We start from the raw sequence: 14,063 nt of genomic DNA, 5'->3' as shown, positions 1-14,063 counted from the left end.
CTAAAATGATTAGCATAAGAGACTGTTCAAGGGCAAATCACATTCGCTAATGACAACTCTGGTGTATTAGTCTGCCTCTGGGTCTGCACCAGCCAAAACCAATCTGTTAAAGGGTAAAATTATAGAGACCAGTAAGGCACAGCAGCCTGTTGGAACAGGATAAAATAGAACAGAAACACCCTTTGAACCATACCTCGCAGTGAGCACTTGCTCCTGACTTCCAGGGTTTCCAACAGTAATCAAGGACGTGTTTCAGTTCTCTTCTGGGCTGGGCTGGGCTGCATTCTGGTAGCATGGTTTTGGCAATATTCCATTACTGCTATGGCCGGTTGCACTTGTTATTTTGCATGGACATCTATAAAGCAAAAAGGCTGTTGAAAGTGTTTGGGTGGTTTTTTTCCCCCCGACTCTTATTTTACCAAATGACAACCCTCACTTTAGGCAGATTCTGAATTCAGATCTCACCTAAATGGCTGTGCAAAGAGTAGTCCATGTTTGACAATTGCTCTCCTTCCCCATGAGCTTTCTCACCATTCTCCCCATCTGCCACATGGGAAGCAGGAAATACACAGTGGAGCAGGACTGATTTTCCTGATTTGCACAAACTCATTCACACTTCATCCAGGTTCATAATTGCACAGTGAAAAGACAGTCCTTATACTCACATTTCATGACTCACACCACCAAAATAATGGTAAATCCAGTCCCCATTTAAAAATCACTGCTTCTGCATTAAAGAAGACACCTTAAAATGTGCCAAGTTCCAAAAACCAGGTTGCAACCAAGTGCATTCAGCAACTGTCAGCACAAACCTGCTGTTCTGTAACTGGTACAGTAGCACTGTAGATGAAATACAACACTAACAGCTACCTGCCAAACCCACCACCTACCTGTGACAAACAGCAAGTTCTCATGGGTTCGATGTTTCAAACATTTCTTCAGGTACTGTAAAAAGTCAGAAGAAAATTGACAATAAATATCATTAAGGAATATTTCTTCATTGTTCTGAAATCAGCGTTTTCAGTTATTCAACAAGACATTTGTTTCTTGGATAACCTTACTTGTCTTCATTCATCTAATACTGATTCCATTACTAACACTAATTTAAAAAGTGGTAAAGAGTTAAATGTATTGTTTAGGTGTAAATATTAAAGGTATTTAGTTTAAGGGAAGAGTCTTACTCCCACCAGCAGTCTGAATTGTGTCTGTGAGCTATCATCAGGAAACTTCGTCTTCAGAGAAGAACATGGAAATGTCTCATTCAAACCAGACAGTGTTGTCCGAGATAGAAGAGAAAGTCTGAGTGTTCTCATAACCTGAAAACTGTGGGAGAGCAAAGAGTGTTTTAGATAGCTGGAATGATGGAATGGCTGGGACAAGGGAATACCAGCCCTATGTCAGGGATTTTTGATGCCTTTATAGTCGTAAATGCCCAAACCAGCGCTAATAAATTTGGCTGAGCCTTGATTAAGCCCCTTTAATATCATCTAACTAACTTGTCACTTTGTCCTGAAGATGCTAAGAAATTTGTCAGCTTTTGTCATAGGTTTCATCATTTTGCTTTTGCCACTGCTCCAGTATTACTGTCCATCCATTAAAAGGCCAAAGGAATCTGCTGGTTTTAGTCTGCAGCAGTGGAGACTGTGCTCAGACCTTGTCACAGTCACTGCTTAAAATCCATGTTAAAAAGCTCCTGGTATGCAGAAATTCCCACTTGCAACACCTGGTCACTGAATTTTGTTATCATTTTTCTAAAGCAAGAGGCCTTTCACTGTCAAATTGCTGTTTCTTACAGTGTTCCTGAAGAACCACTTAACTTCCTACAGAATAAGTTAAGCTCCTTTTGCAGAATAGAGTTTCTATTAAATCCTTCTATCATTCTTCTCATAACATTCCACTCAGATTTTAGCATCTTTCTTGATACATTGCCAGCAAAATTGGACAACGCATTCCCCACAACAGTTGTACTCATTCCCGAATACAGAGGAACTTCCATTCTCGTTAGAACATTAACCGTTTTAGCTACAGGTTTGCTATCATCAGTTAATATTGATACGATTATCCAGAATGACTCCCAAGATCTCCTCAGCACCATGAGGTTTCAGGGCAGTTCCTTAATTTGAGGAATTTCATCCTTCCTAAAGAGAGGACTGCTTTTGATATGGATGTTGGTTATGAGCATACAGGATGGATACAGTTACTTCTTAGCTCTCACCTCTCTGTTCTTGACTTGGCTTGATGTCAGTTTGGTTCCTAATGAAGGCATCAATGAAAATAATGTAGGTACTCTATTGCCTTTCCCAGAAGGAACATCAGATGAGTGACAGGATTTGTTTCCCATCTATTGGTACTCACTATCTCACTTTAATGCATTATTAGGTCTTGTACAAGCCTACCCAACCCTTGGCCTGGAATTGATGATGTTAGAGTGACAAGCCAGAAATTACCTGGGTTATTCTATCTACATCTTTAAATAGCAATGCACGTTTCTGTAAGGAGTTTTGAAATGCAGTAAGTGCTACAGGTTAAAGCAGTAACTTCTGCGGCAGACCACACTTGTGCTGATTGTACTAAACAATGGTTAAGAAAATAACTACTCCTCTCCATTGAAGAGAAAATGATACCTTGCAAAGGAGAGAAACCACAGCCAGGGCTTTGAGGCTTTGTGGAAGCAGCTAGTACTGCCTTCAAGTGTCGCAGCAGTTCAGATGGCTTCTTAGGACTCACTAGGAACTGTCGCATTCCAGTATGATGTGTACACATATAAACTGTTTCTTGACTGTGTAGCATTGCTTGATTTTCATTTAATGCAGGACTATGAACACTAATTCTGATCCCTCATGGTGCTGAGGGGTGAGAAAATCCACAATAAACTAATTGTGGTGATCAGCTTGTCTTCAGAATTTTGTCAATTTCTTCTCCTATATCACAAATCTCTCCTGCAAAGAGTTTTTATACAGCAAAGAAGAGAAGTTGTAAGTTGCTAGCATTTTTGTACTCATTTGTAAAGGAACAAAGAATTTCAATGATTACCTCATTGCCCAGCCAATATGTTAGTCTTCAAGCAAGAACTGATCGAGATACCTACCAGGAAGACAGTACCCATTGACTTTGATTTAGGTTTTAGATACAGTTACTTTCAATCACTTCCTGTTTTTAAATGAGTGCCACAGATCAAAACACTGAGGCCACATACAGTCGTATTTAACAATCACAGTCTTCCTACTGCAAAACGGCCCATCAAAATCTCAGCTGCTGTGAACACTGTAGGGTTGGTTTAGCTCTAAGCAGTACCGGTTTTGAATTATAACAATTGTGAATTACTGCTGTCATTTACATCATGGCTCTTACACAAGTCAGCCTTAAGGAAAGAAAATGAGAATCACTTTCTTCACAGTACAAATCACACATGGAGCTGTCTGTGATTTCTGAACTGCAGACGGTCACTTCCAGGGTCTGTTTGCCCCATGGAGGCATTATTGTCAGAGGAAAAATGAGACACTGCTAATCATAGAATCACAGAATCCCGGACTGGTTTGTGTTGGAAGGGACCTTAAAGCTGATCCAGTTCCAGCCCCTGCTACGGGCAGGGACACCTCACACTAAACCATGTTACCAAAGACTCCATCCAGCCTGGCCTTGAACACTGCCAGGGATGGGGCAGCCACAGCTTCTCTGGGCACCCTGTGCCAGCACCTCAGCACCCTCATAGGGAAGAGCTTCTGCCTTAGATCTAACCTGAACTTCCCCTGTTTCAGTTTGAGCCCATCACCCCTTGTCCTATCGCTACAGTCCCTGATGCAGAGTCCCTCTCCAGCATCCTTGTAGCCCCCTTCAGACACTGGAAGCTGCTCTGAGGTCTCCACACAGCTTCTCTTCTCCAGGCTGAACAGCCCCAATGTTCTCAGCCTGTCTCCATACAGGAGCTGCTCCAGCCCCTGCTCATCCTCATGGCCTCCTCTGGACTTGCTCCAACAGCTCCATGTTCTTCGTACATTTGGGACACCAGGAATGCACACATGAAGTACTAATGAAGAACCCTTATGATATGAGTCCTTGTATGGGCTGATATAAATCCAAAGGAAAATAGAGATCTTCAGCTATTCCTACATAACACTTTGTAATTGATATGAGCTTGGAAACCAGAGTTTGCAAGGAAAAACCCAAAAGCCTGATTAGGCAAATCTAACTGTTTTGCAATTAAGCAGATTGGAGGCAGATGCCACCAAAGACCCCTTGTAAACTTCTAAAGTGCTGAGATTAACCCAGGCAGACTACTACTGCAGCCTACAGATAAAGGAGAATGCCTGACATCTCCAGCTGCTTGAGTTTATTTATTCCACATCCACATGGCAAGAGAAGGCACCTTGTTCATGAATTGTAATCCTTTCCCTCACTTGGGAGGATCCAATATCTAGAATGACTAAATGACAAAGTAATTGAACAATTAAAGATGTGCAAACTAAAGAATTAAGATTATTCTTATCCCACTTAGAGGTCTGAAACTGAGGGTATCTAGATAACAGAGGTAACTAAATTAGATACCTTCTCACTAGTTAGGAGTGTTCCTCTAAATCAGACAGGTTTGTTGGCTCATTACTCCAAAGATTAAGTAAGTAAATTAAAGGCAAAACTAGATAAAAAATACAACCAAGAGGTTAATCTAGAATAATCAATTGTAGGCTCTAGTAAATGTATGATTCATTCAGAGGATGCACGTAACAGTATATGGAGGGGGGGAGAACCAGGACAGAAAGTTGATCTGAAAATACTGATTTAGCACAGGAGGATCCATGGCAGTGCCTTTTATACTAAATGTTTCTGAGAAGCTGTACTACACACAGCTTTTCCCTACAAGAAGTAGAAAATCACAAGTGGATCATTCCTTCCAATGAAAGGTTAATCAGAGGATTTAGAGTCATTTTCTAGAAGAGAAAAAAAGAAGAATCAAGAGCCAAGATGTTTTGCTGATTCACGTTCCTCTTGGAAAGCTCTGTGTCACCAGAGTAAACCCCCAGTTGCTTCAGTCATATTCAGAGTCTGTCCTACACATCTATATTGCTCATGTTGTTTTCAAAACTGGCATTTACATTTCACTCAGTCCTACACAGCAAGCACCTTGTACCCAAATTAAGGGATCAGTATGAAAGGAGTCTCCAGAATGTCCTACAAGTGCTTAAAGCTGCTCTGAGGCTTTCATAGTTGCTTAGGTGAGGGATTCAAACTGGGGGTCAGTTTTGCCTGCAGCCTGTCAGAGCAGACTGTGCACCCTGGGAGCTGTCACCATGGACCCACAGAGGTAGACAGATTTGCTCAGGGTTTATAGGATTAATATAAGATAGGAAAAAGACCAGGGATTAGGATAAGGGTGAGCAGAAGCGGGAGGAGGAGGTGCATGAGGCTGAGGCTCACCCAAGGGTTTTTGGAAAGCAGATGTTACCAGGCTGAAGAAAGTACAAGCCAGCAGCTCAGGTGTTGCTGTTAGCTTTGCTGTAGCTCTCATAATGGCAAGGACATTTAAGGCAAAAGGCTGCAGTCAAAGGAATGAGAACTTGGAAGAAGAGTTGCTTCTAATCCCACTTGCAGCACTGTGTGCAGTGCTGCTGTCCCCAGCATAAGAAAGACATGGAGCTACTGGAGCAAGTCCTGAGGAGGCCATGAGGATGATGAAGGGCTGGAGCACCAGTGTTATTGTGATATATGGTACACATCTTCATACAACTGGAGAAAGGGTATTTACCTAAAGAACATCCTTGAATCTCAGAAGAAAAACATATACATATAAACTAATTCATTATTAACCTTTACTGGTGTTTGAAGAGTAACCTATGTGAAAAAGTGTTGACACAGATGCTGACATGTGGTGCTCCTTCAGGGAAGGGACAGATTACTGTGTGTGGTGCTCATTCCTTGGTTCTTCTCCCATTGCTGACAGTCCACTGGAAACTGAGGATGTGGAACTTGTCATACAAGCACTGAGCAGCTATAAGATAATGTCAACCTGTCATCACAAGCCTGAGCTGCACTGGCCAAAAGAAGAGAACAGACCCACTAAATTAAAGGATGCTAACGGTGAACTGGAACTGCTGGAATGTTCCTGATTTTTCCTTCAAACTCCAAAATTCATTGTGTCCAATCCAGTGACGATGACAAACAAGAAATGTGGGTTACGTTTCTAATCCAAACCCCAAGAGCCAGCTTCTTCAAGTCTCCTCACTGCCCTGGCTCACTGATTACTTTTTGCACTATCCACAGAGGATGATAAAATAGGAGCCTTTGATATGCCAGCAGCGTTTGAAAGGCCCCTTCAGCCTCCAGGAGGAAGAAAAGAGTTTCCCCACATCATGTTAAACTGCCTCTATAGGTAAATTTATTTTGACAGCTTAGTTTATGTAACAGTTTTCCACCACTTCCCTTTCTTTCTGCTCCTCCCTTCCCTTCTCATGCTCTTTACTCCTCCTTTGCACTTTCCAGTAGCCACAGGTCCACCCTCTGCCCTCCTCCTTTACCACATTTAAGCACCCCTCAATGATTTGACCCATTAGCTCAGCAACAGCCACCATGTTACTTGGTTAGCTCCCTGACACCTTAAGTGAGTGGATTCAGTGAGCACACAGCCAAATAAGCTGTGGGGATACACATACAGGACTGAGAGAGGGAGGCAGGATGCTTTTCCTCAGCTCCACACAGCCATTATAAACTTCTCATGCAGTATCACCCTAAGTGACTACCAAGTAAAGAGTTTACTATCACCCAGAGGATCTGCTTCAGATTTGGGTGAAAAGAAGGAAGATAGCTACATTTTCTCACCAGAAAGGTAATATTATGAAACAAGCCTGAAATCCTCACAATCAAAAGAAACCTTACAAGAAAAATAAAGGAAACCACATTATACCAGAGTTGTTTTTTTTTGCTCCTAGTTAATTATCACCCCTCTAAGGTAAGGTAAGGGGTTAAGTAAATATATGCTGCTAGGAGAAGCAGAACTGAAATGTTTGAATCTGTTGCAAAATACAAGTAGGTGACCTACTCTCACAGGCATCTGGATGACTGTTCAGCTTCAGCTGCTTGCGCTGCATCACTTTGAGCTCCCCACAGCAGGCGTCAGCCAGTCAGAGCCCCTGTGTTATTCAGATGACCTGCAGACAAACAGGGGACAGCTGAAATCAGCCTGAGCGACAAGTGAAGAGCTTTTCTCAGCCCCTGTTTCCAGATAACAAACTCCTCACAAAAAGAACTAGGTCTTCTTCACTGAACAAAATTCATTTGCAACATGTGTTATCTGCCATAAGTAATCTTATCAGCTCTGCTAACAATAGTTTTTGCATAATCTTATCACTGTTTATTTTTTCCCATTAATAGCTGGAAGAGCTTACGCCAAACAAATTGTACGTGGGATATTTTTTGCCCACCCACAGCACGGGATACTGAGTATCTGGAGCACAGGAAGGATTGCCAGGGTCTGAGGTCATCGTGTTTTCACAGCAGCTTCAAGTTTCAGATAAATAGCTAAGCACACATGCTCATAATACACGTCAGCATAAGATCTCTCATGGTCCCTGGACCACTGTAGTAAGGTTAGGCTGAGCCTGCAAGATAGCTGAGCTCATCATGCAACTCATGGCTGCCAGAAGAGTCACTTTTCCTCCATCAGCTTTCTCCTCCCACTGCTGCTCTCCCAGCCAGAATCCCATTCCTACTTACTCCCTAATCATGGAATCAAACAGGTTGGAGAAGACCTTTAAGCTCATCCAGTCCAACTGTTCCCCAGCACTGCCAAGGCCACCACTAACCCATGGCACTGAGGCCTCGTCTCCACAGTGTGTGAACACTTGCAGGGACGGTGACTCCAGCCCTGCCCTGGGCAGCCTGTTCCAATACCTGAGCAGCCTCTGGGGAAGGAATTGTTCCTCAGCTCCATCTAAACCTGCCCTGGTGCAGCTTGAGGCCGTTTCCTCTTGTCCCATCCCTTGTTCCTTGGCAGCAGAGCCCAGCCCCTCCTGGCTCCATCCTCCTGTCAGGCAGTTGTAGGGAGCAATAAGGTTCCCCCTGAGTCTTCTCTTCTCCAGACTGACCCCCCCAGGTCCCTCAGCCGTTCCCCATCACACTTGTGCTCCAGGCCCTGCACCAGCTCCATTGCCCTTCTCTGGCCCCGCCCCAGCACCTCAATGTCTTTGTTCTCATCAAGCCTGTTCAGCTCACTGGCACAGTGGGCACTCATGGACTGGGGGGCTTAGGTTTCATTTTGGGTTTTCTTTTAATTGCTTTCCTGGCAGATGGGTGAGTTCCATCAGTTCACAAAATAGGGGAAGGAGAATGGCTGGAAATGTGGCTGGAAGTGTGGGAGGAGAAAGCAGGAACTCCTCTTTGCTCTGCTGAGAGCTATCAGATAAGGTTCATCTCTTCTTGCAGAACACCTGAGCTCCAGAGCTCAGGGTAGAGCTTGCTACAGGCGCAGGCTGGTTAGGCAGCTTCCCAGAGGAGCTCTGCCCATGCCTCAGGAGATGGGAATCAGCTGATGTAGCCCACACAGCTTCCATCCTTCAGCCTGCAAACAAGAAGCCAGTCATTAGGGAAACTTGCAGAACGGTTTCACCACCTCCATCCTTGTCTCTGGCTCTTCTGCACCACCACGCTCCCAGCCCCACCTGCAGAAAGGCTTTCTCCTAAGGAATTCCTGCTTCAGCTCTGTCCTCTAGTTTAAATCATCTGTACATTCAAGGCTTCCACCAGCAGCACTTGTACTCAGAGAAACCATTCCTGGCATTAAATGGTCACAGAAATATGTCTGCAAGGCCCTAATTTTGCTCTGCAATCCTACTGAGGCTTATGAGACCCACACGCCACCACTGTTCTCCTTGTGTCCTCCAAGAGCATCAGAAGAACATGTCACACAGCATACCTTACTATGGACAGCACACTACCCACGTTATGTGCCCCAGGATTTGGCCCTGGCCATGGGGTATTCACCTACTGGAACACAACCAAACTACACAACAGCTAAAGGTGGTTCTCAGAGCCCTGCTAAGAATTCCCCATGCAGTTGGCTGGGTAGGATTTAACTCTGCACTATTCTTGGAAGCGTGTAGTGCAGCAGTTGGAAACTGCCAGGTTGCAAGCAATGCATTCCACAACACGCTCAAGGCCCTGAGCCTGAGCACTTCAGGCTCTCTGTGGTTGCTTTTATTTCAGTTTATGTTTTGTAAAGCAAACACACAAAATCCCATTGCATCTCTCAGCACCTGAACACATTGTGTTTGGAATCTCACGTTTAGTGTCACCACAGTTATTACACTTAAACTAGTCACTGAAGGGGGGGTTTAAATGAGAGACAACAGGTTGTTAAAGCTGCTGTGTGGAGCCTCTCACTTTCAGGGTTTCACAAACCATTCCCAAAATACACGAGACCAAGAACTGACAAGTGTCTCAGAACATGGAAACGGCTATGAAAACCATGCTTAACTGATTAAAATATTTAGTATATATATATATATACACACACGATATATATATATAATCAATAGACTTTGACAAAGTTCACTGTGTAATTTTAGAAGATGGGGCAGGAGGATCTGTATTTAGCACATTTTAGCGTTTATAGCTCCACTGTACACATAGGACACACACTTACCACGGAACAGAAGGTTTTCTACAATATTGAAAGATATCTGACCATTAGATTTATTATAAAATACTATTAAAATGATGTTTTAAGAACAATTGAAGGCAACAACCAATGTCTCTTCCTTTAGTTTGATTTTGAAGACTTAATATATTCATGGTTATGAATAGCAACAGGAAGGGAGTTGTACCAACAGAAACATAATAGTCCAAGTTTTTTTTTCCTCCCAGGGTGTGCCTCTACTCAAACTAGTAAAGAATATAGAATTTAGCTTCATAAAACTGTATAAAACAGATACCTGGATGTTTTGTTTCAGTGACAGGACACAGTAAATTCATTATGTTAAAGGACCTGCTTAGGAGCAAGTTAATTCTCCAGACCTGGCCTTCAGACAGAATGTGAATCCCAGCTGAGAGGTGGCAGGGATTTTGTTAGGAACTTCCTCTAAGAGCCTAAAAATACACCTTTTTTTAATAATTTCCAATATTGTATAATTGATGGAGGAACATGTGGCTTCTCCTTTCCCTACGACTTTTCATCTTTAGGCATACTGGTTTCATACAATCTGGACTCTGACTAAACTATAACAGAAAGCATCTCAAATTGTATTCAGCTGATAGCGGTCAGGCAATCCCACATGCCATTAGACTCTCATCATTAGATTAAAGATTTGGTGACCAACAGAAACTGAGAGGCTATACAGCTGTAGATGTATGAGCCATGGAAGGAAAATAAGCTGCAGAAGTCTCCCAAAGACATGCTACGCACAACTAGTCTGGTAGCTACTTGTATCCCTAGATGCAATATTTAAACATGAACAGGTACCCACAAAGACACCCAATACCTTTACTAATTACTAGTAACTTTATCTATATTTGCATTATATATTATTAGGTATTATACATATGTATAAATATTGTATACATTTTATATTTATGTATAAAAAATAATATTCTGGGGATAGTTGCTTCAACTTTGTCTCTCTAGGTTATCCTCACTTTAAATCCTCTTTCTCCCATTATCAACATACATTTTTTGTGAAACACCTTCCAGTTTAGCTTAGAATTTACGACTTGATGGATACATGAAAATGTCAGTTATAATATGAAAAAAATGAGGTCAAAGTAAAACAAATTCCATGTGATAGGAGCTGCTTCTGACTGCTAGTCTTCCCCTGGACTTCAAGTCTTCTATTTACTGAGGGCTAAGTTTTCTGTCACTGAGAAGTGTAACTGTCTGAAGCTTTTTAGGGAAAGACACCAAAAAATGCCCCACGATGAATCCCAGAAGAGTTCTTTGCCCAGCCAAAAGCTGTTTGCTGCTTATTGAGCAGCATTAATGCACTGTTGACTGAAACGGCTGGAAGTACTTTGCAGATTAATGATGGAATGGTCTTTGAAACCAACCTTTGAGACAGACAAACCTTGTTTCTTTGGGGAAATAACATACAGCTAAAGAGAAAGTCTCCAAAAAAATTTGGGCGAGCAACTGCCCTAAGGCGTTAGTTGTCTATTTGTGTGAATTTCACCTGGAATAAACAGAAGGAGTTAGATCTTCAAATTTCTATTCTTTTTGGTTTATTTTTCCTCTTGAAAATTCAAAACCTTGGTTCTGGTTGGAGAAGAGACCATTTCTCAGTCAGTTGAGGTATCCCAGGCATAAGACCTCTCAATTGTCAGGATGCTGCAATAGACATTGTTAGTGAGGGGACTTCAACAGAATTTCTCTCCTCATCATTCCTCCACTGTCAAAGATTCAAAGGCTACATGCAGACAGATGCACAGTGGCAGTACATTTACTCACTGTAAGAACATACGATCTGCTTTGATACCAAATCCAAACCACCCTTCCCCTGATTCAAACAGAGTTAGAGAAGGCAGCTCATCACAAAGGGAAATAACCAGACTTAAGATGCTCACAGAAGTGATTCATGAACACGGTAACCACCCTTTCCAGAAAGTATAGGCCATATTTTCAACTGATCACGATCTGGCCAACTCCATCCACTTCAAACTCACTTTTCTGAGAAGTGAAAGCTTCATGCTCCTTACCTTTAATGAGATGTTTCTTCTCAGAAGCAACTGTTTGCTAGTACAACAATCTCTAACTCACCGTACATGTATTACCTTAAGTTAATGGTTTATTTCAAAAGAAATCCCAGTGAAATGAGTCAGAGTAGAACTGAGGATGGCTCTGTTTGTAGAGGAGGGCCAGGGACAGCCCCTACGGTTCTTGATGCCAATACTAAGACTTTGCTCTGGAAATGGACAAAGGGATTTGCATTTCCAGCTGTGAAAGCACTTCTGTGGTCTTCCTTCTAGGTTCTGTTTCAGGATATTGCCTTCTTCTGAATTCCCACCCACTTTTCTGTAAGAGTTCAGAACACAACTTGTGCTTTAGATTCTCGTTATTACTCCTACATTAGGCACCCGGTGCAAAATGGAAATGAACAAAGGAAGAAGTGAAGCCAAAAAGAATCCAACCTGTCTGATTCATCTTGTGATACCACAAACAGTTTCTGCTGCATAACTCAGAGAATCTGTTCTACCGAAAGAGACACAGTTGCCCATTACAGAAACACAGGCTAACACCTTGTTCTCCCAAAAGTATTTTAGGTTTGGGTTTTTTTCTTCAACTCGCAGAATAGGGAGGTAGCTTCCTGGTTATATTTCTGCCAGGCATAAAGTTCTGGAGACCCTTGTTCTAAGAATCCTGCAGACTGAAAACACAGCTGCTCAGATTCACTGATCTAACCCGTAACACTGCAGATACTCCATGCTTAAGGGGCAGACAAAATGACAGCTGGTCCATTTCTTCTCTTGCACGTAAATCCCATTTAAAATAGGATTAAGAGAACTGCAAAACAACCTACTGAGCGAAGAGCAAATCCTGCCGAGCAAGGGGATATGTATGATTTAAACAATTTAAAATGGGCTTTAAATACCTTCCTTAATAATGGCCACTTAAAAAGGTAAGCAACGTTGCAGAAACTGTCTGGGGGTTTAGGTTCGGGAAAGGTACAATAACTGCTTCTTGGGTCTGTGAGAATATAACATCCACAGTAAGGTTTGTAAAAGCGTTTGAATCACTGTGGAGCACAAAGTTAGGAAAACATTTGAGATCATAAAAATTCAAGGCGATGCAATCCCATTGATTCTATTTTCAACTTGAAATACTGATCTCATTTCACTCATTGAGAATGGAATCCTATATATACCAGAGGACAGATTCTGACCCAAAACAGACTTCCTTATTTCTGATGTAATCCTTTGCTGCTTTAAGTACTTTTAAGCATTTTGAAGTCCACAGACACCCTTAAATTTTAAGAGTAACTTCACTGAAAACAAAGATGAAAAAAATTTGGGGGTTTTTGGGGGGTTGGGGTGTGTGTGTGTCAAAAATGCAATAAGGCAGGCTATACTGACTTATAAAATATTAAACAGAAAGACTGTCTCCCTGCAGCAAGAATCTATTTATTTAATTCAGTGCTGTGGTTGAACTTATTCTCAAACCCATAAACTGAAGACATTGCAATTCCCATGCAATCAGCTTCTTGATAGACCTCAGTACCCTTGCCTTTGAACTTCATATTTGCATTTATGTGGTATTGCTTTTAATTTTGGGTGCTGACCAAATGAGGCATATATTAGTATTTAAACTATAAATATTCATTGGAAAATAAAATGGGGTCTTTGCAAGTTTGAACAAAACCTCAGGGTGGATCACAGTAGGAACAAAATGTTAATGCGTCCTTAATCCCAGTGTGGAGGGGGATAGTCTGCTTGTGTATACAGATGAACAATGACATACTAGAATCCTAGAATGGTTTGGGTTGGAAAGGACCTTAAGGTCATCCGGTTCCAAAGGTGAAAACTGAAATGAAATATTGATTCCTATTGAATGATGAGGGTGGAACTTCACCACCAAATGTCAAGTTCTGCAGTGTCTTAGAATTTGCTAGTAATGACCCTGATTTGCCACCAAGGTTTAGGTCACTAATGACATGTAAAGTAACACCCCTTACCAAATGTTGCTGAGTTTAGACATCTCAATGAATTAGCAGGAGAAAAACCAAACATGCTGACTGACTATCCTGTTGGTGTCCTTACAAAGACTTGAGTTACATGATACCAAGGGTAACACAAAGGAATTCCAGATTCACATTACATATTTCTGCTATTTGCATTCAGCTTTATCTTACTTGGAATTTTTTCCACAACTGGATTTTACTAGAGGCAGTTCCACTTGTTTTGCAGGTTTCCCAGATGGATTTTTGAAGGCTGACTCCCACTCATGTAATTGGAAAGGTCAAAATATACACGAGCCCTTAAGGAGCACAGTGCTGATTTCAGCAAAAGTCCACAGCAAAAAAACCCCTCCAAGTCAGCTGAATGGAAATTCAAATTCAGCAGGAGAGCCACTGGCATTTCAGATGCATCTT

At 42.0% G+C, this 14,063-nt stretch overlaps 1 protein-coding gene across 7 annotated transcripts in view; it reads right to left on the bottom strand.

Moving 5' to 3' along the window:
• Positions 1–2,999: 2,999 nt before the first annotated feature.
• LOC130595449 (ferric-chelate reductase 1-like) overlaps positions 3,000–14,063 on the bottom strand; it is a 60,630-nt gene continuing 49,566 nt past the window's right edge. For 2 of the 7 annotated variants that reach the window (XM_057402235.1, XM_057402294.1), the window contains one exon: positions 3,020–3,084. In XM_057402235.1, the coding sequence (XP_057258218.1) occupies positions 3,035–3,084 (50 nt within the window). In that variant the 3' untranslated portion in view covers positions 3,020–3,034. Of the gene's footprint in view, positions 3,085–5,858; positions 5,940–6,979; positions 7,140–14,063 lie in introns of those variants that run through there. The other 5 variants (XR_008971326.1, XR_008971334.1, XR_008971327.1 and 2 more) reach the window with 5 other exon arrangements.

This window comes from Pezoporus wallicus, unplaced genomic scaffold, assembly GCF_028554395.1.
Source record: "Pezoporus wallicus isolate ANWC-B61680 ecotype Strahan unplaced genomic scaffold, APGP_CSIRO_Pwel_v1 contig_3489, whole genome shotgun sequence".
NCBI classification, from domain to species: Eukaryota; Metazoa; Chordata; class Aves; order Psittaciformes; family Psittacidae; genus Pezoporus; species Pezoporus wallicus.
Note: the sequence above shows the minus strand (reverse complement) of the source record. Positions and strands in the feature narration are given on the sequence as shown.